Source organism: Humulus lupulus, chromosome 3 (assembly GCF_963169125.1).
Source record: "Humulus lupulus chromosome 3, drHumLupu1.1, whole genome shotgun sequence".
Lineage (NCBI taxonomy): Eukaryota > Viridiplantae > Streptophyta > Magnoliopsida > Rosales > Cannabaceae > Humulus > Humulus lupulus.
Window position 1 is genome coordinate 63,142,924 of NC_084795.1, and position 27,762 is coordinate 63,170,685.

The following is a 27,762-nucleotide window of genomic DNA, read 5'->3' on the forward strand; positions in this document are numbered from 1 at the left end:
TGATTCGCAGTTTTTTTTAATGTTTGTAATATTATAATTAATATGACCAATGCACTTTGATGAACGATATTATCTTTTATGTTTATTTGTATGAACTTTTGGTTATATATGTATTTTCTTCTATAAAAGTTGTGTGTTTTTTAATTAATTTATCATTTATAAATAATAAATTCAGCCTAATTTCTAAAATAATATTTCAATATATACATACTAATAAATTACATTATTGCCTACATATAATTAAGTGTAGGTAAAAGTAATACCTACCAATAACATAAACTATTACCTACACATGTATAAGTGTAGGTAAATATCATAGCCACGTGGCCCAATCATAAGCCAAATTTATATGTTTTTACCTACTAATATATTATGTTTTTACCTACATATGAAAAAGTGTAGGTAAATGTCAATGCCACGTGGCCCAATATTAAATTGCCACGTCATCTGCCACCGTGGCTGCCACATCGTTAAATAATTGCCACATCATGTGGCACGTGGAATGCCATGTCACTTGACACGTAGGATGCCACGTCAAACAGTTGGTAAATGCCGCTGACTCATTTTTTGTGGGGTCCACACGATTTTTACCTACCAATATGCTAATCGTAGGTAATAGTACATTTCTCGACTAACTTTTACCTACCAATATGCTATTGGTCAACATTGGTAGGTAAAGGGTTTTACCTACACATGCACGACTTTTACCCACAAATAATATAGGTAGGTAAAGGCCTAATTTCTTGTAGTGCCATTTCACCCTCGGGGATGTTTTTGGTACCCCAAGCTTTGGGATTAACCTAAGAAGCTTAAGTTAGATAAGACAAAAGGCAAAGAAGTGTTTAGAGAATGCCATAACCGACCCTTCCCTCTTCTCTCTCTTTTCTCTCAAGGAGCCTCTTAACCTAGCCATTGAACCAAGGGATTTTTGGGCAGGGTTCACAAGAATTGGAGATTAGCTCAGAAATTGATGGTGGATTCAAGCAGAGTTTGAGGTAAGATTTGGATTAAGGTTTTAATGTTTAAGTTCTGAGTTCTAAGTGTTTTTGGGTCTTTGATATTGAGAGTTGAATTGATGCTTTAGGTGAGGATTTGAGCTGAATTCTTGTTAGGTTCTATTGCTGGGAACTTAGGGATTAGCTCTACAATTTCTAGGTGGATTTGCTCTTCAGAAAAAGGTAAGATTTTAACAACGGTTAGCCTTGAATTCTATGAATTTCTGGATGTTTTAGGAGGTTTATGAGCTTTTGAATTTCAAGGATTAAAATTTGATTTTGATGAGTCCTTAGGCTAGTTTTCTTATGGGTTTTGCTGCTGGAAGTATACTTGAACTACTGTGATAATTAGAACATGTTATTGGGATGATTTTGGGTGAGTTTGGTGGATGGAAGTGGTATTTTTCTGGGTTCTAAGGGGGTTGGGCCGCAACATAGTTCTTGGTGAGTCGCGTCCCTCTAGAACAGATGGTACTGGAGAAGGAGGGCGGGCCGAGGCATGGGGTGTGTAGGGCCACGACCTGTGTCTATTTTGGGTGAGGCTGGGGCCTCTGGTTGGGAGCAAGCCATGGCATGGCAGGCTTAAGCCACGGCCCTTAAGGGAATTCTTGGCCTTTTTGGAGTTTTTAAGTGCATGAACTTAACCTAGGGTGCCCGGGATCGATTCCACTACCGTGTGTTGGTGGAATTTGATGTCTCTGAGGCTAGATTTTGGTATGGAAATCCTTAATCATTTATTTTTTGATGGAATCCTTTATCATGCTTGTGACTAGGTATACGCTTGGGCTCGGGGCAGGATCGTACTCAGGGGTCGTCTTTCCTAATCAAAGCACTTGGAATTAAAGGTAAGAAAACTGCACCCGTTTATGTCGATAGGATGGGACTAAGTGTTCCCTATATTTGTATGCACTGTTATATGTTTGTGATAAACCATGTAAATATGTTGGGACTAAGAGCTCCCTATAATTGCATGAATGTCATGAGGTGGTATTATGCCACGGGGACAGGTGATAAACGACCTAAGAGTGCCGAAATCAATACTTGCACATAGGGCGCAGCTCTGCCACTAGTAGCTGAGGACAGCTTAAAAATCACTGAGCACGGCTTAAGCGGGCCGAAGTCAGTGGGGTGAACACTAGGCTTGGCCTAAGCTAGTCAAAGACAGTGGGTTAAATAGAGGGTGCGGCCTGCGGGCGTTAACCCTAGTTGTTGCTTGACATGTATTCTATTGCTAATTGTTGTGTATGATATGCTAATTATCTGGAACTAGATCATTGGTTATTGACTGATGTCCTGGATTGAATGAATGCTATGGTGTGCTGGGTAATTGATTAATGTCTTGTAAATCATTTGGTTATGCTCTGTGAACTACTCAGTTATTGATAATGATGGTATTATGATATTATGTTTTCTTGCTGGGCCTTGGCTCACGAGTGCTACGTGGTGCAAGTAAAGGCAGGGGTAAGGCGGTTCAACCATGGGTTGGAGAGCTCTAGGGGCGAGGTGTACATTGTCAGCTGCTCTGCCGCCACGGTCGAGGGTGTGTACAGGGACAGAAACCTAAAATGTGTATTTTTCCATTACAGTGGCTTGATTATTTATAAGATTTGGAAATTCTGTAATTACGTTATTTAAACCTTGATTTGGGACCCCATGTACCAAACATTTATTCTAATGAAAGTTACTCGTTTATGACCAAAATATTTTACACCTAACCTATTTGTATCGTTAGATTCACATTTTTATTTAAATGACTTGATTAGCAAGTCTCGCACTATTTCAAACACACAGTGTAACGATCTTGGTTATCCAGGGCGTTACACAAGTCTTTCTGGAGTACTTGTGGACGTGAGATGGGTCTGACACATATCTACGCAGCATCGAGATGTGAAACACATTGTGGCTATCTGCTAGAGCTGGCAATAGAGCTAATCTATATGCAATTGTTCCCACCTTGTCCAATATCTCAAAAGGACCTATAAATCGGGGACTAAGTTTGCCTTTCTTTCGAAACTGCTTCACTCCTTTCATAGGAGATATCTTTAAGAAGACTTGATCTCCGATTTTGAATTCCTCATCTCCCCGCTTGGCATCCGCATAAATTTGTTGTCGGCTCTAAGCAGCGAGCATACACTTTCTAATCAGTGCCATTGCATCCTGAGCCTCTCTAACAGCTTCGAGTCCAAGAAGTTGTCTTTCTCCTACCTCGTCCCAATGTAACGGCGATCGGCACTTCCTTTCGTAAAATAACTCATATCGTTCCATACTGATCGTTGACTGGTAGCTATTGTTGTAGGAGAACTCTCTCAGTGGAAAATACTTAGTCCACGATCCTCCGAAGTCTAGTACACAAGCGCGCAACATATCTTCTAAAATCTATTTAGTACGCTCGGACTAACCGTCGGTCTGAGGATGAAATGTCGTACTAAAGCTTAACTTGGTACCCATGGCTTGCTGCAAGCTTCCCCAAAATCTCGATGTAAACACTAATCCTCTATCTGATACGATGGTCTTAGGGATTCCATGTAGTCGTACTATTTCTTGAACATAAATGTCTGCGTACTAGTCTGCAGTGTACATAGTCTTGACAGGCAAGAAGTGAGCTGACTTGATTAGTCTATCTACCACTACCCAAGTCAAATCGTGCTGCTTATTTGTTCGTGGTAATCCTGCCATGAAGTCCATGGCTATATCTTCCCACTTCCATTCTGGAATACTAAGCGGTTGCAATAAGCCTGCAGGTCACTGGTGTTCCATTTTTACTTGTTGGCTTACTAGGCATTCATACACATATTTTGCCACGTCTCTCTTCATTCCTGACCACCAATATAGTGCCTTAAGGTCGTGAGTCATCTTGGTCGACCCCGGGTGAACTAAGTATGAGGTAGTGTGTGCCTCTTCTAAAATCTTCATCTTAATTCCATAATCATTCGGCACACACACTGGTCCTTTATATCTCAAGAACCCTTGTCCTGATATAGAGAAATATGTGGTTTTTCCTTCTTTGACTGCAGCCATATGTGTTACAAGCTAGCAATATGTGTTACTAAGACTAAAATTCCGAGACACTAAATGGTCCAAGCACAGGTTACGAATGAACGACCCTCGAGAATGATCCCAGTTGCGAGCCCCTAACGATAACCTAGTCACAACCAAGTATAGAATCCCATAAAAAACGAGTAAATAAAGGCTTATGAATCGAGTGCTATCCTCCGAGACATCGAATCCTAATAAACCAGTAAATAAAGGCTTAGGCTTGAGTTCCCGCACTCAAAACCCTTCCAAGGCTCAAAAATCCCTTAATCGTCGAGACCCAAACATTTGGGTTGCAGCCATCCCATAGTCAGAGAGCCCAAGGCTCATCCCTGACTGCACCCGTGTCGCGGCTCAAATAGCCGAGAGGCACCTACTTCTCACTCGTCCAATTTGAGTCGTTGCGCCCCAAGAACAAGGTCGTGGCTCGACATGAAAACCCTATTTTTATTTCATTTTCCTCAAGCCGAATCCCTCCAAAAACCTATCCAAACCGTACCCAAGCTCATAATTCAATTTCAGAACATTGTAACGCTCTGGTTAGCTAAGGCCATTACACTTTGTATTTTAAATAGTGCTTAACTCGCTAAACGAGTCACTAGGCCATAAACGTGCATCTAAATGTAATTAATGGTCCAGGGTTAAAATTTTTGGTCAAAAGAAATGGATATTTCATTAAAACATTAAACTGTACATGGGATCCCATAATAATGTTTACAAAGTTGGTTACAGTTCCAAAAAGGTCATTGCAACTCAAAATTTACAACCCGCCAACCTAAGCGGCAAAACTAAGGTTTAACCCTAATTTCTCTAAGAAACCTTGGCCGTGGTGGTCAAGCGGTCGCATATGTACACATCGCCATCTAAGCTCTCCAACTCATGGCTAGTCCAATTTTTCTTTCCCTTTACCTGCACCACGTAGCACCTGTGAACCAAGGCCCAGTAAAAAAACTTAAACTTGCTCATAAGCAGTGATTAACACATTTCCAAATCATAATAAACATGCCAAGTAGTAATAACCCTACTCATGCATGCATACCATTCATATAAATGACTACAGTGTCACATGGGACCAAATACCCTAAATAAATGATTAACTGAATCAAATCGGGGCTCTTTGCCCAAGTTACGTGATTAATAAATCATAACGGTTCTCAGCGGCCTAGGATCTATGAATAATAAGTCACCCCGGGGCCCATTGCCACATCCTCTATATAACCAGCCTTGGAGCTGGTCCAGCACCCTAGGATTGGACAAGCGTATGATGCACTCCTGATTAGATCTAATCAAATCAACCAGCACCCTACGCAATTGACGCCCTTGACTCATAAGTCATTGCTTTTTGACCAGCGCTCAACACTATTGTCGTCCCTCACTAATAAGTCAATGCTTTTCTCAAGTGTATAATGTTTAATAAAAAATCACAGGCATAATCATAATCAAGCACATTTACAGGGCCACCACTCAATCAAAACTATATTCAATATTCGGGCCAAGCCCTAATCATGTACATCACGTAATGGGTGCAGTTTTCTTACCTCAGGTCCAAGTGTAATGTGAAATAAGAACGACACTCAAGCATGATCCTGGTCTCGATCCCCTAGCGATAACCTAATCACAACCAAGTATAGAACCCCGTCGATAATGAGTAAATAAAGGCTTCCAGATCGAGTCCTAGCCTCCAGGATGTCAAATCCTACTAAACTAGGTTGTAGGATTGATCCCGAGCCCTTAGGTTTGAGTTCCCGCACTCAAAACCTCCATAAGGCCAAAAAATCCCCTAAGCATCGCGGCCCCAAGCCTCTAAGCCGCGGCCAGCCCAAGACAGAGGCCCAACCTCTTTTCTACCTGGGCCTCACGTCGTGGCGTGCCTATCAGGCGCCACGGCCCAAACCGCCCATCAGTCAGGCGCTTCTTCCTCGTTAAGCCTAAGCCACAGAGCCCAATAACAGGGCCACGACCCAACCTGGAACCCAACTCTTTCCTCCGTCTTTCTCATTTCAAAACCACCCATAACCCTATCCAAACATATCCAAATCCCAAAAACTAAGTTCCCAATCAACTCCATGGCCCAAAACCATCAAACCCAAGTCTTAAACAACTCAAAACCTCATCAAAACATAAAATCCAATCAAAGCTTAAAAACTCAAAACTCAATGCTTGGATTACCTCTTATTGAGTCGTTTTCTAATTAATCCTCTTTCTATCAAGCTTCTAATCGTCCCTAGAATCGTTACGACTCTAACCTTGCTTGAATTCGAGTCCTAAAACTTGAGTTTCCTTCGAAAATGCAACGAACGGTAAAAAGGAGAATGGGATAGAGAGAAAGTGTTTTGAACGTATATCTGTTTCTGTCAGGTTATTTTGAGCTCAAGTAACCTTAAGTAAAGCCCAAGGCTCGGGGTCCCAAAAATGCCCCCGAGGGTAACGTAGTCAATATTCCTATAAATTCCTTCGAATCTCACTAACTCCCAATATATCCTAAAATATTCATTCCCATTACCCAATATCCAAGTAATGTACTAAATACTTAAAATCCCCTTGAGTCACCCGAGTCAAGTATTAATCCTATTGTGACTTTCCTACTAACTTGCACTCATGGATCGCCTCGTGCCGAATAACCCAAATATATTCACATAATAATGTGGTCTCACACATACATCACATATATGCCAAATACACCCATAACGGGCCAAATTACGAAAATTTCCCTTCTAATAAGAAACGAGCCCAGACGCATATTTAATACACCTAAACATACATATAAACTCATATTATAATATAACTCACATAATCATGCAATGATACTCATAAATATCACATAAACACATAATTTTCCATAATTTTCCATCTTGATCCCCTAATCAAGGACCTAAGCCTTACTAGGTAATTTGGGACGTTACAAACATCATCAGTACATCCTAGGCAACAAAACCCAAAATACAAATGAATCAAAAACTCATCACAACACAAAAATCCAATAAAACTTAAGAAACTCTGAAATTAAAACTTGGATTACCTCTAATTAAGTAGTTTCCTAGATAAATCATCCTGCTATCAAGCTTTTAATCTTCCCTAGAATCGTTGACTCTAACCTTGCTTGAATCCGAGCCCTAAAACTTGAGTTTCCCTCGAAAAATGCTATCGAGTGTCAAAAAGGAGAACGGGAGAGAGAGAGAGAGAGAGAGAGAGAGAGTGTGTGTGTGTGTGTGTGTGTGTGTGTGTGTGTGTGTTTGAACGTGTTTCTGTGTCTGTCAAGTTACTTCAAGCTTAAGTAACCTTAAGCAAAAACCAAGGCTCGGGGTACCCCAAAAACGTCCTCGAGGGTAAAATAGTCAAAATCCCCATAATTCCTTCCTGATCTCACTAACACCAAATATATCCTCAAATATTCATTCTCATTACCCATGGTCCAAAACTGGACAATTAAGCATACCCATGCAATAATAGTGCTAATAAGCAATTCAATAATTTTCACATACAACAATCATGTTAATAAGCAAGTCAGTTTGTATCTATGCTCAATCAGGGTGCTAATAAGCACATTTTTCTAAAAATTCATAACAGTAATGGTGTTAATATGCACATCTTTATCATACACTTAATAGTCAAGGGCCACACCTTATCAGTATAACTCATGCTTCCTAATCAAGCATAAAAATAATACATCAATATGTCAAATAGGCAGGTAAACATAGATTAATATAAATAGTTACCAAACCCTGAGTCGACCTTGTCTACAACGGCAAGTGTACATTCCTAGCCAATCTTGAGGAACCTTTAAACCTAAACTGCTTTGATACCAAGTTGTAACATCCTCTTAATCCAACACCGATACACTGTGTAATTTCAATAGTGCTTAACTCGTTAAACAAGTCATTTGGGCTTAAATCGTGTAATTATGATTAACCACAGGTTTAGGTACTAAAAAGTCAACCATTTGATTAAAAGAGTTTGACTTCCATACATGGGATCCCAACATAGTTTAAAATGGTTACAACCCCAATAATGTATACAAAAGCTGACCTAGGCGGCAAAATCAAGGTCCAACCTTAGTTCAAACTGATAACCTCGGTTGTGGCGGACAAGCAGGCCGCATATGTACACCCCGCCCCTAATGCTCTCCAACTCATGGTGGGTCAAACTTTTCCTTTCCTTTACTTGCACCATTTAGCACCTGTGAGCCAAGGCTCAGCAAGAAAACAAAATCATGCTTATAGGTAGTACATTATCAGATCACTGATTCATAATTAGCATGCCTAGCAGTAATAACCCTACTTATGCATGCAACCAACCCAGATAAGTGACTATAGAGTCACACTAGGGCCTATTGCCCATCTTTCAGATAACCAGCCTTAGAACTGGCAAAGTAGATCTGATGCTTAACATTCCAGATAACCCTAGGGGCGATTAAGTGTATATCTCGCTTCCAGTTTTGCTTAACCATATCGACCAGCATTTAGCACGCCATTTCTGCCTAGACTCCTAAGCCAAACCTTTAAGCTCTCGACTCATCAGTTGAGTCACTTAACCTTCAACTAATAAGTCGAGTCTCTTAACCTTCGATAGATAAGTCGAGTCTTTAACCTTCAACTCATAAGTCGGTTCTTTTAACCTTTGACGGATAAGTAAGGTCTTTAACCTTCGACTGATAATTTGGGTCTTTAACCTTCTACAGGTAAGTTGAGTCTGTAACCTTTGACTGATAGGTCAAGTCTTTAAACCTTTGACTGATAAGTCAAGTCCTTTAGAACCTTCTATACCCTTGACTATTAAGCCTAGCTCTTCATCAGATAACATAGATAAATCTTTATCTTATAAGCTGAGATTTCCAATCAGATACACAAACCAACAGTTATTACATAGCATAGATAAACACAATGCATTTAATATGTTTAATAGAACATTATCAACATAACATTAATCATGCACTATAATCAGGCCAAGCCCAAAACGCAAACCGGGTGCAGTTTTCTTACCTTTGGTCCAAGCACCAGTTAAATATGAACGACCCTCGAGCATGATCCTTTCCAGAGCCCTAGCGTTATCGTAGTCATAACCATAATAAATGATATTCATCAATATCGAGTAAATATGGACTTTTAGACTGAGTCCTAGTCTCTGGAACATCGAATTCTACTAAACCAGGTAGTAGAATCCCTCTCGAGCCCTTAGGTTTGAGTTCCTGTCACTCAAAACCTAACTTGGCCTTAATTTATCCTTAAGTCAGAGAGCTGAACCTCTCTTTTTCTAGACACGGGCCACAGTGTAGCCCATCAGGCACCGTGGCGCAATGGCAGATCAGGGAACCACCCAGACTCCTAGGTTCATGAGGGTTGCGGCGTGACCCTGCGAGCCCAGCTTTTTCCACTATTTCTCCGAGCTAATTCTCAGAAAAATCACCACAACTTCAACCCATAATTAGAGCTATACTTCACAACCATTTCCAAACATCATATACTACTTATTGATCCTAAAAATCTAGCCAAAACACCACTGAAACTCATAATTCAAAAAGGAACTCTAAAACTATAAAACCACAAGAAAAACTCAGAGCTTAAACTTTGTATCACCTTTGTTAATTCAATTCCTAGATGTTCCTTAAGCCTCCATAGTTCCCAAACTTGCCTCAAACTCCTTAATTCCCTTAGAAAATGAGTTCCCAAGCTTGAGTTCCAATCTTTTTCTTTCTTTCCTCTTCAACCCAAACCAACATAGAGAGAAAGGGAGAGAAATGCATGAGAGAAAGAGAGATCGCTAAGTCCTTGCCCCTTTTTTTTGTTTTGTTTCTTTGTTTTGATAGGTTCCAACTGACTAAGTCACTCCTTAGAAAGGACAGGACCATTATACCCATTTCCCACTAATGTCCTTTCCAATGCCCTCAAGGGCAAATGAGTCTATTACCACTTTACCTGCTAATCATAATCAACACCTCACAATTCCCATTATCTCCAATATACTCGAATAGTCTCTAAATAATTTCCCATTACCTGAAAAATCTCGGTAATGTACTAAATTACTAAAATACCCATAGGCTCACCCCGAACCGAGTATTTGACCTCTAAACCGCTAACTTGCTCCCTAGGATCGCCTCGTGCCAAATAACCGAAATAAATCAACATAATAATGTGGTCGGACACATATATCACATAAACACATATTTCATAATTAAATCACATATATTCCATAGTTTTTCGTCTTGGCCCCCTAATCAAGGCCCTAAGCCTTATTAGGTAATTTAGGATGTTACAGTTTTCGCCTTACCTTTTGTAAGAGCGAAAACTCTAGCTGGTACTAGCTTATCATCTTTCATTTGGTTCCTCTATTTTGGACAATCCTTCTTGAGATGACTCTCTTCTCCACAATTGAAGCATCCTTTGATCTTATATCGACATTCTCATGAATTCTTTCTCTTACAAATTTGGCATTGGTGATATTCTATGTAAGGCTTTTTATTCCATTGCCTTCCGACGTAGTCTTTCCCTTTCTTGTCAGCCTTCTGGTTTTGACCACCATATTTTTTTCTCTTGTGGTCGTTATGTTTGTTGTTGTTCTTTTTAGCGTCCCTCCTGGCCGCATCTTCTTTACATATTCTATCTTCTGACTGTTCAACTTCCAAGGCTATTTCTAATGTTTCTACGTACATGGTTACTCCCCAAACTAGCTTCACGTCTCGGGCTATCATTGGCTTTAGTCCTTTTATGAATCTTTTAATTCTTAGAGTCTCGGTAGGTACAGTGTCCGTTGCGAACTTGGCCAGTCAGTCAAATTTTCTAGAGTATTCTGTCACAGTTGAATTCCCTTGAGTTAGTACAATGAATTTATCCATCCTTGTGGCTAGAATCGCAGGATAGTAATACTTCTTGTTGAATACTTGGATGAACTCGTCCCATGTCGTGATGTTTACTTCTTGGGTTTGCTTTACTATAACCCACCAGAAGCAGACGTCTTTCTTGCGTAGACTTGAGGTGCATGAGACTCGATCCTCGTTCCCCAATCGCATGTGTTCCAAGATAGATTCCACCGATCGGATCCATTCTTTCGCTTCTATTGGATCTGATCTGCCGTCAAAGTTTGGCGGTTGTTGCTTCCTGAAGCATTCATATACTACCATGTAGCGAGGCTCTACCAACTACAACAATTGGCAAATGGAATGATTTGTTGCGCCACTTGTTTTTGTTGTTGTTGTTGTTGTTGTCCTTGTTTTATTTGGAATTCTTCTTCTACCCTCCTTAGCTCAGCCCTAAGATAGGCATTCTCTCTTTCCAAGTAAGCAGCAGCCGCTGCCAGTTCTTCCGCTACATTAGGTGCTTCTAGCACTCCAGGGCTGCTGGCATATTTGGAAATTCTTCATATATGGGGGTCGCGACTACTCTTCTTCCTCGTCCTCATCCTCTTCCCTGTCCTCTTTCTTGGCCATTTAGTCTTTCTAATCTTCTTGGTTCCTGCTCCATATTTCTTTTCAGTTTCCCAAAAAGAGAAAAATATAAAAGCTAAGACAAATAAAACAAGAAGACTTCATAACTTAGCCTATTATACTACTTTCTATTGGATCCATCTATCTACTAAATACTACCCTATTACATTTAAGTCCAACTCGGGTAAACTGGCCTTAACAATTGAATCTTTCATTGAGGAGGGCTGAGTTCAGTATATCGTTTCCACTACTAAGGCCCCCTAACTTCCACTTGGACCCAAAAGACTGGAAGTTGAACCCTTGCCTTATTCATTGTTATTTATTTTAACTAGATCCAATCTAATAATGCAAAACAAATGGGCATTCACAAATTGGCTAACCCATAAGAGAGGAATTTAAACTTTACACTTTCAATTGAGTCAATGATATCCAAATATTTACTAAACAATATCATTCAAATAATAAAAATAAAAGTAATAACAAACTTCATTGAAACATACAAATTTATTTTCAAACTAATAGAGTTCTAAACTAAAATAAATTCACGATCATGCACTTATATTCTTCTAATCCTCCACATCGGACCCCTATTCTAAGATATTCTGAGTGAAGTCTTCAATCATCTTGGGTGTAGATCAATCTTGAAGTGAAATTAACATTACTAAGAAATCCTTCCCTAAGATTATTTGCTAATTGGTGTACTCTTCACATATCTTCCCATTTGGTAAATATCTTCAATAATTCTAAAGTTTCGAGAAAACCTATCCATAAATATGTCATATTTATCCTCGATTGGTACACTTTCGTCAATTAAAACCTCGTTCCATACTATCTTTAGGATCGGTTATTCTCCTTATTACCTTAACTTTTCTAACAACAATTGGGTCCATTGTGCTAAAGTCTGAAAATAAATCATAAAAGAAAAACATTATTTCACATAAGCAAACATATTTTGAAAAATATACTTACTTGGTAGCGAGTTGGTCCTTTGTAGTTGTCATGTGTATTTCGTGAGAATGTTTAGGACAACTATAGTTGTGGCTCTGGTACCACTTGTAACGCTCTAATTTCTCATAATATTACTGAGAACACAGTGTTGGATCATAAACATAAATATTGCTTTTTTATTTAAGAAAATCATAATAAGCAAAAGGATCCCATGTCTTTAAAAAAATAAAATAAGGTTTGTAATAAAATTAAAGAGCAACATTTGAATATAAAAAATAAAGATACTTAAAAAAATGCTTTAAAACTAAAATCATAGGCTCGTTGATCATTCCTCAACTATATGGTACCCACGGACATATTACTAAGCTCCTTCGGTCTCACTTGCCACCGACAATTCTAACCTCAATTGTCCGCACAATAACAACATAAGGAGTGAGCTTCTTAGCGCATTAAGGAAAATGCAAACAAACAAATCATATAATCACATAGTCATAACAATCATATCATAAGTTCATACAAGAGTTCATAACAATGCTAATTTATACTAATCATTCAAGATCAAAATATATCCTAGGTCATAGGTCATAATTATAGGTTATAATAACAAGACAGGTATAACAAAAAGATAAGTGCTTATAGAGGGATGGCAATTATGACCCGGACTTCAACTTAGGTCCGTCATACGAATTTGGCAACCGTGCCTACCAGGCATCAACTTAGGCCTGTCGTACATTTATGAACACCTTAGGTTCAGCCACACTTATCTCTTTTTATAGCTGAAATGTTAGGGTCTTACAAATCACTTAATAGGTCATAAACTAAACTACCTAATTTTCCTTACCTTCTGTGTGGAAAAAGGGAAGAAAAGAGATTGATTGTGCTAATAGATCTCTCCCAAAACCTTATATATGACACAAAAGATTTAAATTAGAAATTTATAATAAAACTATACTTCCAAGAATTCTAAACCTCATAAAACCATACCTTCACCCTAGAACCAAAAGATCAGTACTTTAAAATCCCGAGCATTCACAAAAATGCCTATCTCCAACAATAATACCAAGAGCTTGAGAGCTATTTCGAAGTTGTTTGAATAGCATAAAAGGCCTATTTATAGGGTTAGAGTCCCAACTTCTCTCCTAATTCTACTCCAATGACTCTCAAATTTGAAATTTAAATAAAATAGAATCCTAACCTCTAGAGATAATATCTCTACATTATCTTATTAATATTTCTATTAAATAATTGAGGAATAATCTAACCATCAAACTACCTAGGAAATAATCTCTCAACCTCTAACTACATTTCCTTTCTCTCTCCCTTTCACATCATCTCCCTCTCTCTCTCTAAAATTATAGAGATATAAAATTACCTTTCCTATAAATCTCGTAACTCTGGACTCATATTGAGTAAAATCAACATAACTAGAGCTGTAGGCATTCGATTTAGACAATATTTGTACCATTGAAAATATAATTCAATTATCTACCACTTTCTAGAAATACTAATTTTCCAAAATCATAATATAACTGGGTCAAAAATGAGTCTGAAGTTACAGTACGCTAAAGTTACAAAAATTCTATTTAATTATCTAATTCACAATAAAATAACAACCTAACACACAAATATCTTAACTAACCATAAAATAACATGTTAATCTACAACCAACCATAACTAATAACCATAGAGATAAAATAACAGCTTAATCCACAAATATCTTAGCCAACCATAACTAATAACAAATTCTAATTCTTTAGGCTGATTTCGAATTTACTAAGCCCAAAATCTTGTTGGGCTTTATGTAGACTCGATCCATTATCATAACAATTTCTTATAGTACTAGAATTAATTAATTTATTCTTATGCAATCACTCATTTTCCACTAACAAGGCTACGACTAAAAAAATAACAGAATAGTAGCTAAAAACTCTGGTTTTACAAGAAAAACTATCTCTTTATTTTCGAAGAGAGAGTTTGACAGTTTAAACTTCTTAATCGCTAAAAACAACTTCTTCCTGAAAGTATGGCTCTTTTAGTTTTATAAAGATAATTAACTTAATCAATTTATATTTATTTTATTAAAATAAAATTGATCAGTTATAACATACTTAATTATTTAATTTAAATCATATTTAAGAGAATAATTAAATAAACAAATTATTTAAATTTAAAATTCAAATCACAATGATATGTAATATCTCCGTGTGGCCCTACACAACTAGGGTTATCCCTATTTTTCTCATTTGTTTGTTTAATTAATATTTAAGACAATATATTTATCCCAAAATAAATATCAGTTAATTCAAGATTAAGTTTATCTTAAAATATCAGTTTTAAATAAATAAATAAATATCTTATTATAAATAAGATAATTATTAATGTCTCTTTTTATATTAATCCAAACATGATTAATATTTATTTTAACATATAGTTTTTCAAAATAAAAATTATATAGTTAAATAACTAATTAATTCATAATTAATCAATTTCCCATAATTATAACATAATTATTTCCTTGCCCTGGAAAATTAATTCCCTTGCAATTAAGTCATTCTTTCTACAAATCTTTCTTTTGACATCCTTATCCTTGACAGTGTAGAACAGAGGTGATCTGGGGACCATGGACCTATAATACGAAGTTCCAATAAACTAGATTATTAATTAAACTCTTTAATATAATAATCTTATTTATTAATTCTATGTTAACTCCACTATAAATATGGAATTTCCCTCTAAGTATTTATATAATTATATTTGCAGAGCTTTTTCTTGTAGTCAATTGATATAATCAATAAATGTAGTTATGTCATTCATTTATTGATTCATTAATTAGAGGTGGTCAATATTACCGTTTTACCATTCTAATTACCTCTGTATCCTTAAGTACCATTAATTCACTACCGAGTAATTAATTTATAATAAAATTATAGATTTAACCTCAATAACTATTCAATTCCAGAATTAACCCTTAAGGGAAGCAATATTCGATCCGTTAGAAAAGTATGGATTCCATTATTGTAAATCATGTTCCCAGCCATTCATGATATTGATTCTCCAAAGCAAAATTCATTAGCTTCATTATACTAAGAAACCTTAACGAGTGAATCAAAAGATCCAATAAACACAAACAGGAGTTCATGGATACTCAAGATTTAGACTGATCTATAAATGATAATCTATTATGATAAGAATTAAATCTTTATGTAAAACGGCAAGTTTATAAAGATAATTAATTCTCACCGGTCATGTCATATATAATCTCTACTATATACAACACATTTACTAAGATGTCTATTTGTTGGGATATGTGCCCTTAAAGAGTATTTCTATATGAGCAATTATTGTTAATTAAATAAAGTTAATATATTACACTCATAATTGTATTAATTATACATGCCATTTATCATGAAGATCCAATATTATTGATGTGATCTTGAATTAAGTGAATGTATAATGATATATATACAAGAGGATTTAATTCAAGATAATAATATAAAAATTGTCTGTAATCGCTAAATAAAGTGGGAGCTTTATTTAATAAATATTATGAGTATGGTCTATCTTCTGTTTTAGACAGAACAATTTATCCAGACTATTAAGGGTAGTGACACAAAAGAATAGAGGTACCGTATACAATATAAATTGTATTGGACTGGGAAACGATGAAAAAAATAAGTTTTGATTAGGGGCTTGAACATAGAGCGCTCAATTTCTGTTAGAGAACAAAAATTTCATTCTATAATAAAATTTATAGAATAATGTTCATTAAAGGATCAATGGAACTAATTGATAAAAACATAGTGAGAGAGGTTAACGTACATTAAGACCTAGCTCAAATTATGAACAACCAGTAGAGGGTCATTGTAACGTCCCAAATTTCTTAATAAGGCTTAGGGCTTCGATTAAAGGACCATGATGACAATTTGTGGAAATTATGTGTTATGTGATATATATGTGTGTAATTATGTGAGTTATATGATAATATTACTAGATATGCATGTTTAGGTGTATTAAATATGCATGTTGGCCTGTTTCTTATTAGAAGGGCAATTTTCGTAATTTGGCCTGTTATGGGTATATTTGGCATATATGTGATATATGTGTGAGACCACATTATTATGTGGATGTATTTGGGTTACCCGTCACAAGACGATCCTAGGAAGCAAGTTAGCGGGAAAGTCACAACGAGACCTAGTACCCGACTCGAGGTGAGTTAAGAGGTATTTTGGGTATCTAATTCATTACCGGGTTATCAGGTAACGAGAATGAATATTTGAGGATATATTTGGTGTTAGCGAGATTAGGAGGGAATTCCGGGAGTATTGACCATTTTTCCTCCGCGACGTTTTTTGTACTTTGAGCCTCGAGATTTACTTAAAGCCTAAGTAACCTCAAATACAGAAAACAGAGGAAACGTTCTCCCTTTTCTCTCACTTGGCTACACAATTTTTCTTCAAATTTCATAAGAATTCTTACGGTTTAAGGGAAATCAAGGCTAGCATAGGCTCGGGATTTCTTGGGGAAAGGCTCACCATCGATTGGGGCAATGGAGGTAACAATTTCCATCCCTAAATCTTTGGCCAAGCTTTTGCTTGGGTTTTGTTGGGTTTGATCTACTGAATTGATTGGGGGCTTTACTTTTGAGTTTTAGCTATATTTGGATATGTTTTTGGAGGGTTTTGGCTTGAAGAAAACAAAGAAAAAACAAGGTTTTCATGTCGAGTCGCGGCCCTGTTCTTAGGGAACCGCGACTATCTTGAATGATGGGAGAAGGAGGAGCCTTCGGGCCATTTGAGTCGTGGCATCTGCTCGGGAGCGTCAAGCTAGGCTTGGATGGCTAGTGCAACTGACGAAGTTCCAAGGTCTTGACCGCCTGGTCGGGCATTACCATCTGGTGCATTGTCGTCAAGTATTTCTACTAGACTGGTAGGGCGGTTCAGATTTTTCCCTTTGACCGGGACGGTCCTCCTCTTGTTGGTGACAACGTCCCTTAGATCCTTCCGGGAAGCATGCTCTCCTACCCGGTCGAACACCGTACTTTTCGATTTTTTCAAAGGGCTTACTACGAGGGACTTGCTCTCTACCACTCGCTGCTGGTCGGGGTGCAGTGGAGGCTTTTCAGTACGCCCCGGGTAGTCTTTTCCTCCTTGTGGGTTATTGTCTTCTTTATCCTTTGACTGGTCAGTGTGATGACTATCAGCCTCATCACGACCATGCTCATCTTCGAACTGTTAAGTCCTCTTATCTCGAGGAGTCCTAGTCTGATCCTGTCTGGGTGGAATCTTTTTATTGCCCGATCGGTGACTCCCTGATCTAGAAGTTTCTGATCGGTGGCTCCTGGAGGGGGTTCTACAGTTCTCCCTTTGCATCGAGGTAGTTCTGGATCAGACCCCATCATCTTCCCGACCAGAGGGGTTACTCCTGCTTCTATCCAGTCCCTGAGAATTGGCTCTGTTAGTGGTCCTCCGACCAGCATTATTATTTTTTGCTCCCTGTGTGGCTGCTCCTTGTGCTGCGGTCTGGGCATTGGCCCTGGTGAGCTGAGTGGCTGCTTCTAGAGCAAGTGCAGCCTCGCGGTGTCGCCGATCGGCCTCTTCCTATTGTCGCCTAATCTTTTCACTCCTGGCATTATCCTGTTTTTGCTGTTCTAACGCAGCTCTCTGCCTGGCCATCTCTTCAGCGAAAGACTCCTGCCGAGCATTGAATTGCATCATCTCCTCTTGGAAAGCGCCTATTGATCCTTGGAGTTGTTCAACCTCTGGAGTCGTCTCCTCGAGCAAGACCCTAGGCTCAGTCTCAGGGTTCTGAGGTCTAGGACCTTCTGATCTAGCAAGCTCTTTTGATGTGCCTGACTTCTTAGATGCCACATTGGTATTCTTGGGCACCATAATGATGTGATAGTAGTGTGTTTCTTCTCTTCATGCTCTCAATGAAAGCACCAAAAATGTTGACCACGATTTCGGCCAACGACAAGTAGATGTCAAAATGACAATAAACCTTGAATAGAAAATACGACACCAATAATTTTATAGTGGTTCAACCCCAATTTATTGGTAATAGCCTAATCCACTTGGAGTCGTGATATATATATCCTACACTTAAGATCAGATGAACTTGAGTCAACTGAGTTTCTTAAGTGTAAGTAGAAAAATACAGAGTTTCTTTCTCTAGATGTTGACGGTAAGAACTCGTCAATGATTTAAGGTTAGAAAACTCAGATTATTATACTTAGGATAGCTTAGAATCATATGGAAAGAACTTTAATCAACAGAAAAATCAGAACTACAATGGAACAAAGATCATATATTTCTTAAACGTCTCCTCACACAATCAGTTTTCCAACCCCCTAACCTGAGGGGTCGAAACCTATTTATAGGTGGGCTCTATTGGCCCCCCGATACAAGTAGGTCCCAGGGGACGTGGATGTATGTAGGTACAAGGTACGGGTAGTGGCCCAGGACATAGTGGTGTCTACCCTGACAATGCCCAAGTAGTGGTGCAGGACATCGTACTGTGGACTCTAGAATATTGTTGGGGTTGTCCAGGTAGTGCCTCCACTCTCCGTACAAGTTCGTACTGCCACTACTTGTCAGACGCGGATGGCAGGACCACGCCCCTATCCTCGTCATGGTCGTACACCTCCTATCAGTACGCGTATCTGGTACCCTATGATCACATGGCACTTCTACTCAGTATTTCCAAGTGTTCCTCGTACGCACATTGAGGTGGCCTCACACTTTACATGTCAAGAGAAGACAAGGCTTGGGGGTGCCTCGCTGGTGGCACCTACTCCTAGAATGGACTAAGGTCGCTTCGGCGAGGTACGAGGTGTTTGAGGCGAGACAAGGTGCATGTGGGAGGCCTAGTGAAGGCCTTGCATAATGAGATGCTAAGGATCCTTTGAGGGTCTAACATAGCAAGTCGACCCTAGGTGACCTTTTTTTGGATGCAATGGTCTACATATGCGGCACATGAGGGACATGGCGAGGCAAGGTTGCTCCCTCACATCATTCGGGGGTGAGACAAGGTTGCTCCCTCGCATAGCGAGGCTGCATGGTGATCATTCGGGGGTGAGGCAAGGTTGCACCCTCACATAGCAAGGTTGCAGGCGCGATCATGCGGGGGCGAGGCACGACACCTTGTGTAGACACGGCGTGCGCGTGCACGGACGGGAAGCCATCCGAGGACCCTCGCATAGCGAGGGTGGCGTGTGCATGGGCTGCTTGTCAATGACCCTCGCGTAGCGAGGGTGGCGTGCGCATGGGCTTCTTGCCAACGACCCTCGCATAGCGAGGGTGAGTTTCCTAGCCTAACACCTCCAATGCGAAGTAAAGCCCATGCCTCTTCTTCCCACTATCATGTGTCTCATAATCTTTGGGGTGCCTCATAATGTAGAGGTTCACTTGAAAGGAATTCACAAGGGAAGGATTCCTGTATTCATACTTGCCCCCGAGTCTATAAGTACACTTTTAAGGGTGTTTGTAGACTTTTTCTTTTTCTCTTGTTTGATGTGTACGGCCAACTTTGGTGGACTCAACCTTTGAGCGCTACCCAATGTCGCTTGACGAAACACAAAGTGACTTTTGAAGTTGTGTTTCTTTATAGTGTCCAAAGAAACACAAAAACCATCTAACTTTTGAGGGATCCATGAATATCCCTAAGATTGCATATGAGCCAATCTTTCTCAATCTTGGGCTACCCATACTCTTGATCTCCACCATTCATATGGGTTTGAATCCAATGGTTAGGGGGCCTTGACTTACCTTATAAATACCCCAATGCTTGAAGCCATTTCTCCACATCAAAACTTGCCTAGCCTGGTGGTATTCCCTCCAAACCACTTTCAAGAGTTCAAAGGTTCCATCCACCATAAAAGCATTCTTGAAGTAATTTTCCTTCCATTTCAATTATTCATCCTCCTCTTTTTTTATTATTATTTTTCCTGATTCTTTTGCTTTTTTTTTGCTAGCATTGCGGTGACGCTAGGCATTCTTTTGCTCCTACAGTCTTGCCCTTGCTTATCGCTCAACAGACCCTACGCCTCCACAAGTCTATCCTTGCACACCTTCGGCTTCATACATATACCCCCAAGTATGCCTCCTTCCTCTTTTTTTTTTTTTTTTATATTGACTACGCGGGGGTAGAATTAATGGTTGTACGACACTCATTCTTCAGAGTTTGTCATTCTTTTCGTATGGCCTTTCAAGTACATATGCATACGCCCTTTTCTTATACCCCTCACACTCATGTTGTAGATATAGGTTTACCCTTACGCATACACGCCCTCGAGTCTTAGCGGGTCCATGGCATCTAGGCGATGTCCCGAAGGTCCGTCCAATGTTGAATTCCTTGAGTTATCATGCTCCGACTCGGAGGCCGACGTATATAGACCCTCTAACCGTGGGGGAATTCGCACGCTCTACCTCTGGAGACTGTCCTACCTCAAACAGAAAGCGTGCGACTTGGAGAAGGAGCTAGAATATAATACCAGGGACGTGGGTCTAGGTTCCCCCCCCCCCCCCCCACAGCATGCGACATACATTTCCCAGCTACAATCAATCCTTAAGGATTACCTTTCTGAAATTTCTTGCCTTGAAGAAAACTTGCCTCCTGAGCCTTTTTCCTTTTTTATGACAAGTCTCATGGTCATAGGGATCCCTTCTTCAAAGACGGTAGATGTGAATCGGTTGAACCGGAGTTCCTTTCTATGATCCCACCCACACTTCCTCCCCTACCCTCGCTCTTACGCCCTAGGGTCAAGCAAAGTGCTGGTAGACATAGGACTCGTGGGGGGTCCCCCAGGATCCTTAGAAAGTCTATGGCTCATAAACTGCCTATCTCTGCCCAGGTACCTGAGATGCCGAAGAGAACCTCTGACACTTTCGAAGAGACGGGCAGGTCCAGCCTCACCATGAATAAACTGACCAACATGCTAAAGGCTCATCAGTTAGCATCAAACCTCAAGTTCGTCATCCCAACATGTGATGAACGCGCATCTGAACCACCAGAAGGGTTCATGGCCTTCAACGATTCCATAATCCGATCTAGTGGGGCTCTTCCACTTGACCCTTTTTTTGCCAAAGTTCTTAACTACTTTGAACTGGCGCCTCCACAATTATCCCCCAACTCCTGGGTGAAACTGAGCATCCTATATGTGTTGTACCATCAGGTGCATTCCAGAGGGCCTTCTATGAGCAAGGTTCATTACTTCTATACCCTTAGGGCGAATACATCTGCCCCCGGGTTCTACCAGCTCCAAAAAGTCGTGGCCCATAAAGGGAATTCCCTCGTGGATGGCTCCATTTCAAATAGAGGCTCGTGGAAGACAGACTATTTCTTCACTTTTAGCGGGCCCACCCGACACACTAGCTTCAACACCCCAAGTAAGACTATTCTCACTTTGATCTAACACATGAGATGTTTATCTTTTTACTCGCCTTTTGTTCTATTGTTTTTCTAACTGCAGTTATTTCTTTTCTTTTGATGGCAAGTCTCTTAGGGGTTGTTGGCTCCAACTTGAAACCGAGGGCTCGTGACCGAGTGATGAAAATCTTGGCCTTTTCGAGTGAATGTAAACAAGCCAGCGCCCTTTTTACAGAGAGCAACCTTCACTTGTACAGGCTGCTGACCCCGGACCAGACTGTCACTTTATGGTCCATATCCTCCGAGCCCGCGGGCCTATGCCTCGCCTCATCTGAATCGGCGAGTCCACGCCCTGCGTCACCCAAACCTGCAGGTCCACGCCCTGCGACACCTGAACCTGGAGGTCCATGCCCCTCCTCACCTGAACTTGCGGATCCGTGGCTATACGGCCATGATGAAGGTAATTATGATGAGGTAGCCGATAGGGACTATGTCTACCCTTCGGGCGGTCATATGGACGGTGAGGAGACTGTGGTATCTGAGAACTACTCGTGCTTGCACTCTGTTGTCGGCAGGGCTAGGGGCGTGGTCGATGACGGTCATACTGGCAGTGTTACCTCTCGGACGTCATCGTCGATGCTTGGCAGTGAGTTTGCCTTTGTGCCTTTGTCCCCTGCCCCTCCGTGCCTAAAATGAATATCGTTATTCCTTCTTTTGATGGTGTTCCTTTACCCCCAAGGAGGCGTCCTAGGCGGGCGCCTTCAAGCGCCTCTTTACCCAAGGAGATGACCCCGCGCTCTTAAGCTCCCCGCACAACTGCGGATTGATCGGGACCATCTCGGTCCCCATCCCTGACAAAGCATGCCTCAGCAAGCACACACATCTCCCCCGGTTAAGCTTATGTATCTGTTTCCAAATTGGTCTCCATTCCTGACAGGAGGCGAGCCAGTATGTAGAAGCCATGAACCACCATCTGGGAAACTTTCTCAAAGGTGAGTGGGGAACTTTACACAATCTCCCCAATGTTGAGCTAGAAGACGCCTATATGTGAGCCTCCTTGCAAGTATTTGTCGAGATACTCAGTTTATTCATTTATGAAAGATATATATTTTTTTGGTTTTCATTTTGTTTTCATATTGCCTGACCCTTGAGGCTTTATTCTATGTCCCCACCCTTACTTAGGCTTCAATCTTGAGTCATTAGCTGATTGCCTACAACTCCTCATCGACCCAACGGTTACAATGTGAGCTTGGGGAGGCATTGGGCAACCTATCGGTGGCCGAGGCGGCAAAGGATGTCTTCTCAAGTCAACTGATTGAGGCAGTTTGCCAGAGGGACGCTGCTTTAGCCCAGGCTACATCAACCTCTCACACCAACACTCAGTTGGAGGCTACCATCCAAACTTTAAATGAGAGGACTATTGTGCTCGAGGCTGAGCTTGTGAATGCTGAGATTCGCATAGTCGAGCACACGCTGCACGTTGTTTGGAGGACCAAACCCATCGTTGACCTGTCTCCCTTTAGATATTATGCCGTCGAGAAGATTTCTGAGTGAAACAGTCAAGATGGATATTTGTAGGTTCCTTTGTATTCGGCCTATGTATGCTGTTGCTATGTAATCCCTCACATTATTTCCCCTTTCTCTCCTTTTTTCTTTTGTGTTCATCAAACTTAAGGGACTTTGGTAAGTCCCTCTTATTATTATTATTATTATTTTTGGATTACATATCTCTTCCTTGATTTGATGGTGATAATCTTTCTGGTGCACCTTGATTATAATTGTAAGGACACGTTAACCCATTGGGCTCTTGGGGTCCTTTTATATTCTTTGTGCGCGCTTGTTACTTTTTGTGAGAAGCGTCCTTCTCGTCATTATATATAGTACTATTTTTTCAAGGGTCTCTTGTAGGACCCTTTTTGGCTAGCCGGCTTAATGGTCGTTCTAGACTTATTGGGAGATTCCCTCCTTACGGCCTCACCTCCTGGGGTGTCGGCCTTTGGTTGGAGGTCATCCTTTCAAAATATTTCCTTGATATTCATAAGGGTAGCTAATCCTTTTGAATATAAGAGAATTTTTTTTTACTCGTGCCTCTTGTCCTACCCCCCAAGTGCTTGGTGTGATTTATTTCGGCAGGCACTTTGGTTGATGCACGCATAGAGAAGAAAAATAACATGCGAAGTTGTGAACAGTTTCATTCATAGTAGGCAAGTTACAACGATATATATAAAAAGTTTACATCTACTTGGGAGGTTATCTAGGCAACCTTTTTGATTCTTGTCTACTAAGCTAACATAACATGCAACAAACTAAACACAGATACTACTTGCATTGGATGTGGAAGTCTTACTGGTAGTACTTCTTGAGGTATTCTGCATTCCTTGCTCGAGGTATGACGGTGTCGTCCATGCGCGACAGCTTATAGGTGTTTGGTGGTATGTATTGAGCGACTTGGTATGGCCCTTCCCAATTCGCCCCAAGCACCCCCGCCCCCGGGTCTCGCGTGTTGGGGAGTACTTTTCTTAATACCAGATCGCCTACTTTGAATGTTCTTTCTCGCACCCTCGAGTTGTAATATCGCTGCTGGTATAACACCACTCTCATTTGCGCCTTTTCCTTTCTTGCTTCTAGCATGTCTAAGCTTTCGGCCATTGTCTCATGGTTGGCCTGGTCCTCGTATGCTTGTATCCTGTACGAGTTAACCTTCATCTCAATCGGGAGGACAGCCTCACATCCATATGCTAAGGAGAAATGGGTCTCTCCAGTGGTTGTGTGAGGAGTGGTTCTGTAGGCCCAAAGCACATTAGGTAACTCCTCGACCCAAGCCCCTTTCATCTTCTCTAGCTTTGTCCTTAAGTTCTTCTTAAGGACTTGGTTAATGGCCTCCACCTGCCCATTGGCCTGGGGATGCACAACAGCCGAGAAGCTTCTCCTTATCCCTCTTTCCCTATAGTACTCCTCGAACGTTTCCCCTTCAAACTGGGCTCCGTTGTCAGGAATTTTCTTGTAGGGCACTCCATATCTGCAGACAATGAATTTATTTACAAAGGCGGTGATATGCTTGGTCGTTATCTTTACTAGAGGTTCCGCTTCGACCCACTTGGTGAAGTAATCTGCGGCTACCACCGTGTGCTTTGCTCCACCTCTACCTGGGGGAAGGGTGCCAATCAGGTCTATCCCTTAGATAGCAAAGGGCCAAGGGCTGGTCATGCTGGTCAATTCATTCGGGGGTTTTCAGGAGTAGTTTGCATGCCTCTGGCATTTGTCACATTTCCTTGCGAAATCATTTGCATCTCTCTCCATGGAGGGCCAGAAGTACCCTTGCCTCATGGCTTTTTGAGCCATGGATGGTCCACTCGCATGGTTGCCGCATTCACCCTCATGTATTTCATACAGTACCTTCACAGCTTCTTCCTCGTCAACACATCGCAAGAGTGGCACAGAAAACCCCCTCTTATATAAGATCCCATCTACCAAGGTGTATCGGGCGGCCTTATCAACTAGCCTTCGAGCCTCCTTCTTGTCTGTTGGCACAACTCCATCCTTCAGGTAGCTTATAATCGGGTTGGCCCATGACTCCTTTGGGATGCTGACCATGTGAACGTATGGATTAACAACGCTTGGCCTTGGTAAGTATTCCACAGGCACTGATTCAAGGGTATCCCCATCTTTGGTGGACGCCAGCTTTGCGAGGGCATCAACATGGGTATTCCTCTCTCTCGGGATATGCTCTATGCTATACTCCACCAACTGTTCCAAATAGCCTCTTACCCTTTCCAAGTATGCAGCCATCTTGGGGCCCCTCGCTTGGTACTCCCTCTTCACCTAGAATACCACTAACTGTGAGTCACTAAAAATGTGTAGATGCGTTACCTTCAGCCTCTGGGCCAACCGCAGCCCTGCTAGAAGCACTTCGTATTCAGCCTCATTGTTCGAGGCTTCGAACCCAAACCGTATCACGTAGTACATCCTGTGTCCTGCCGGTCCAGTCATCACAATACCTGCTCCAGATCCTCCTTCGTTGGATGCTCCATCCACGTGCATGCTCCATTCCTCAGAGCTCCTTGGCTCTCCTTCTGTGACTGATTGCCCCTCTTCTTCATCTCCTCCTCCATTTTTTCGATAGGTGAATTCCACTATGAAGTCTGCGAGCACTTGCCCATTGATGGAGGTCCTTGGCGTATAAGCGATGTCAAATTGAATCAACTCGATCGACCACTTCATCAGTCTCCCCGAGATTTCAGGTTTATGCAAGACCTGCCTTAAAGGGCTATTGGTGAGTACTTCGATCGCATGGGCATGGAAATAGGGCCTTAAATTCCTTGAAGCCACAACTAACGTGTATGCCAACTTCTCTTTCTCCGGGTATCGGTTCTTCGCATCTACTAACCGTTTACTGACGTAGTACACAAGTTGCTGGTGTTTCTTCTCTCCTTTAACGCGGATGGAAGGACCATGCCCCTATCCTTGTCATGGTCGTACATCCCCTATCAGTACGCGTACCTGGTACCCTATGATCACATGGCACTTCTACTCAATATTTCCAAGTGTTCCTTGTACGCATATTGAGGACACCCCACACTTTAAATGACAAGAGAAGACAAGGCTTGGGGGTGCCTCGCTGGTGGCACTTACTCCTAGAATGGACTAAGGCCACTTCGGCGAGGCACGAGGTGTTTGAGGCGAGACAAAGTGCATGTGGGAGGCCTAGTGAAGGCCTTGCATAATGAGATGCTAAGGATCCTTTGAGGGTCTGACATAGCAAGACGACCCTTGGAGACCCTTGTTTGTATGCAATGGTCTACAAATGCGGGACACGAGGGACATGGCGAGGCAGCTTTGGTGGAGTGACGGGGCGAGGCAAGGTTGCTCCCTCGCACAGCGAGGCTGCATGGTGATCATTCGGGGGTGAGGCAAGGTTGCTCCCTCGCATAGCCAGGCTGCATGGTGATCATTCAGGGGTGAGGCAAGGTTGCACCCTCGCATAGCGAGGGTGGTGTGCACATGGGCTGCTTGCCAACGACCCTTGCATAGCGAGGGTGGCATGCGCATGGGATGCTTGCCAACGACCCTCGCATAGCGAGGGTGATTTTCCTAGCCTAACGCCTCCAATGCCAAGTAAAGCCCATGCCTCTTTGTCCCACTAGCATGTGTCTCATAATCTTTGGGGCACCTCATGATGTAGAGGTTCACTTGAAAGGAATTCACAAGGGAAGGATTCCTGTATTCACACTAGAGAATACAAGCTTTCTCTCTCAGAAAATGCCCCTAGTAACAGTCCCAAGTTCTCAAAACTAGATAGCACTTTTTTCTTTCAAAAGACCAGGTCCCCTTAAATGATGCCATGAGCCATTTATTTATAGGCTCATGGATCACACATTAGAAATATCCCTTGGACCGGGTCCTTGGTTCTTCCAACCAACTTTAATTAACCAAAATATAAATAAATTCAAATTACAATAATATAGATATTATTTTGGGATATCTGAGAGATTCCCGCGACAGTTGCAAATGATTCGGGTTGAAGCCATTATGGAAGCTTTACTGAAGAGTTACTAGACGGTAACTTCTGAGATTATGATCCATGGATCGACCAAATCCATCCCTTCAGTGACTGGTCGGCCAAGACAACTCATCGGTCGGCATAGGCAAGCACTCCTCTAGTACACCTCTGGTTTAACATGACACATCTATGGTCTAGCATGACACATCTCTGGTCTAGCATGACACATTTTAGGTCTAGCAAAACACTTTACTGGTCTAGCAAAACACTTTGCTTGTCTAGAAAAACACTTTGCTGGTCTAGCAAAACACTTCACTGGTCGGGCAAAACACTGTGCTGGTCTAGCAAAACACTTTACTCTGAAGTGACTGGTCGGACATAATTTTTTACTGGTCGGACAGAAACCTTACCTGGTCGGTCAAATCACTTTTTGACAATGTAAATTCATTTCCTGACCAGTAATATCACAACTCCATAGGTCAACTTCCAACATTTGCACTTCCTTG

General features: G+C 41.1%; 1 protein-coding gene across 1 annotated transcript; it reads right to left on the reverse strand.

Moving 5' to 3' along the window:
* Nucleotides 1-218: 218 nt before the first annotated feature.
* On the reverse strand, nucleotides 219-25,868 carry LOC133824249 (uncharacterized). The gene is made up of 4 exons (XM_062257114.1): nucleotides 25,755-25,868; nucleotides 25,073-25,578; nucleotides 24,643-24,775; nucleotides 219-230 (listed from the first exon to the last, which is right to left on the reverse strand). The coding sequence occupies exons 1-4, from the start codon at nucleotides 25,866-25,868 to the stop codon at nucleotides 219-221; spliced, it is 765 nt and encodes a 254-aa protein (XP_062113098.1).
* Between the last annotated feature and the right edge of the window lie 1,894 nt (nucleotides 25,869-27,762).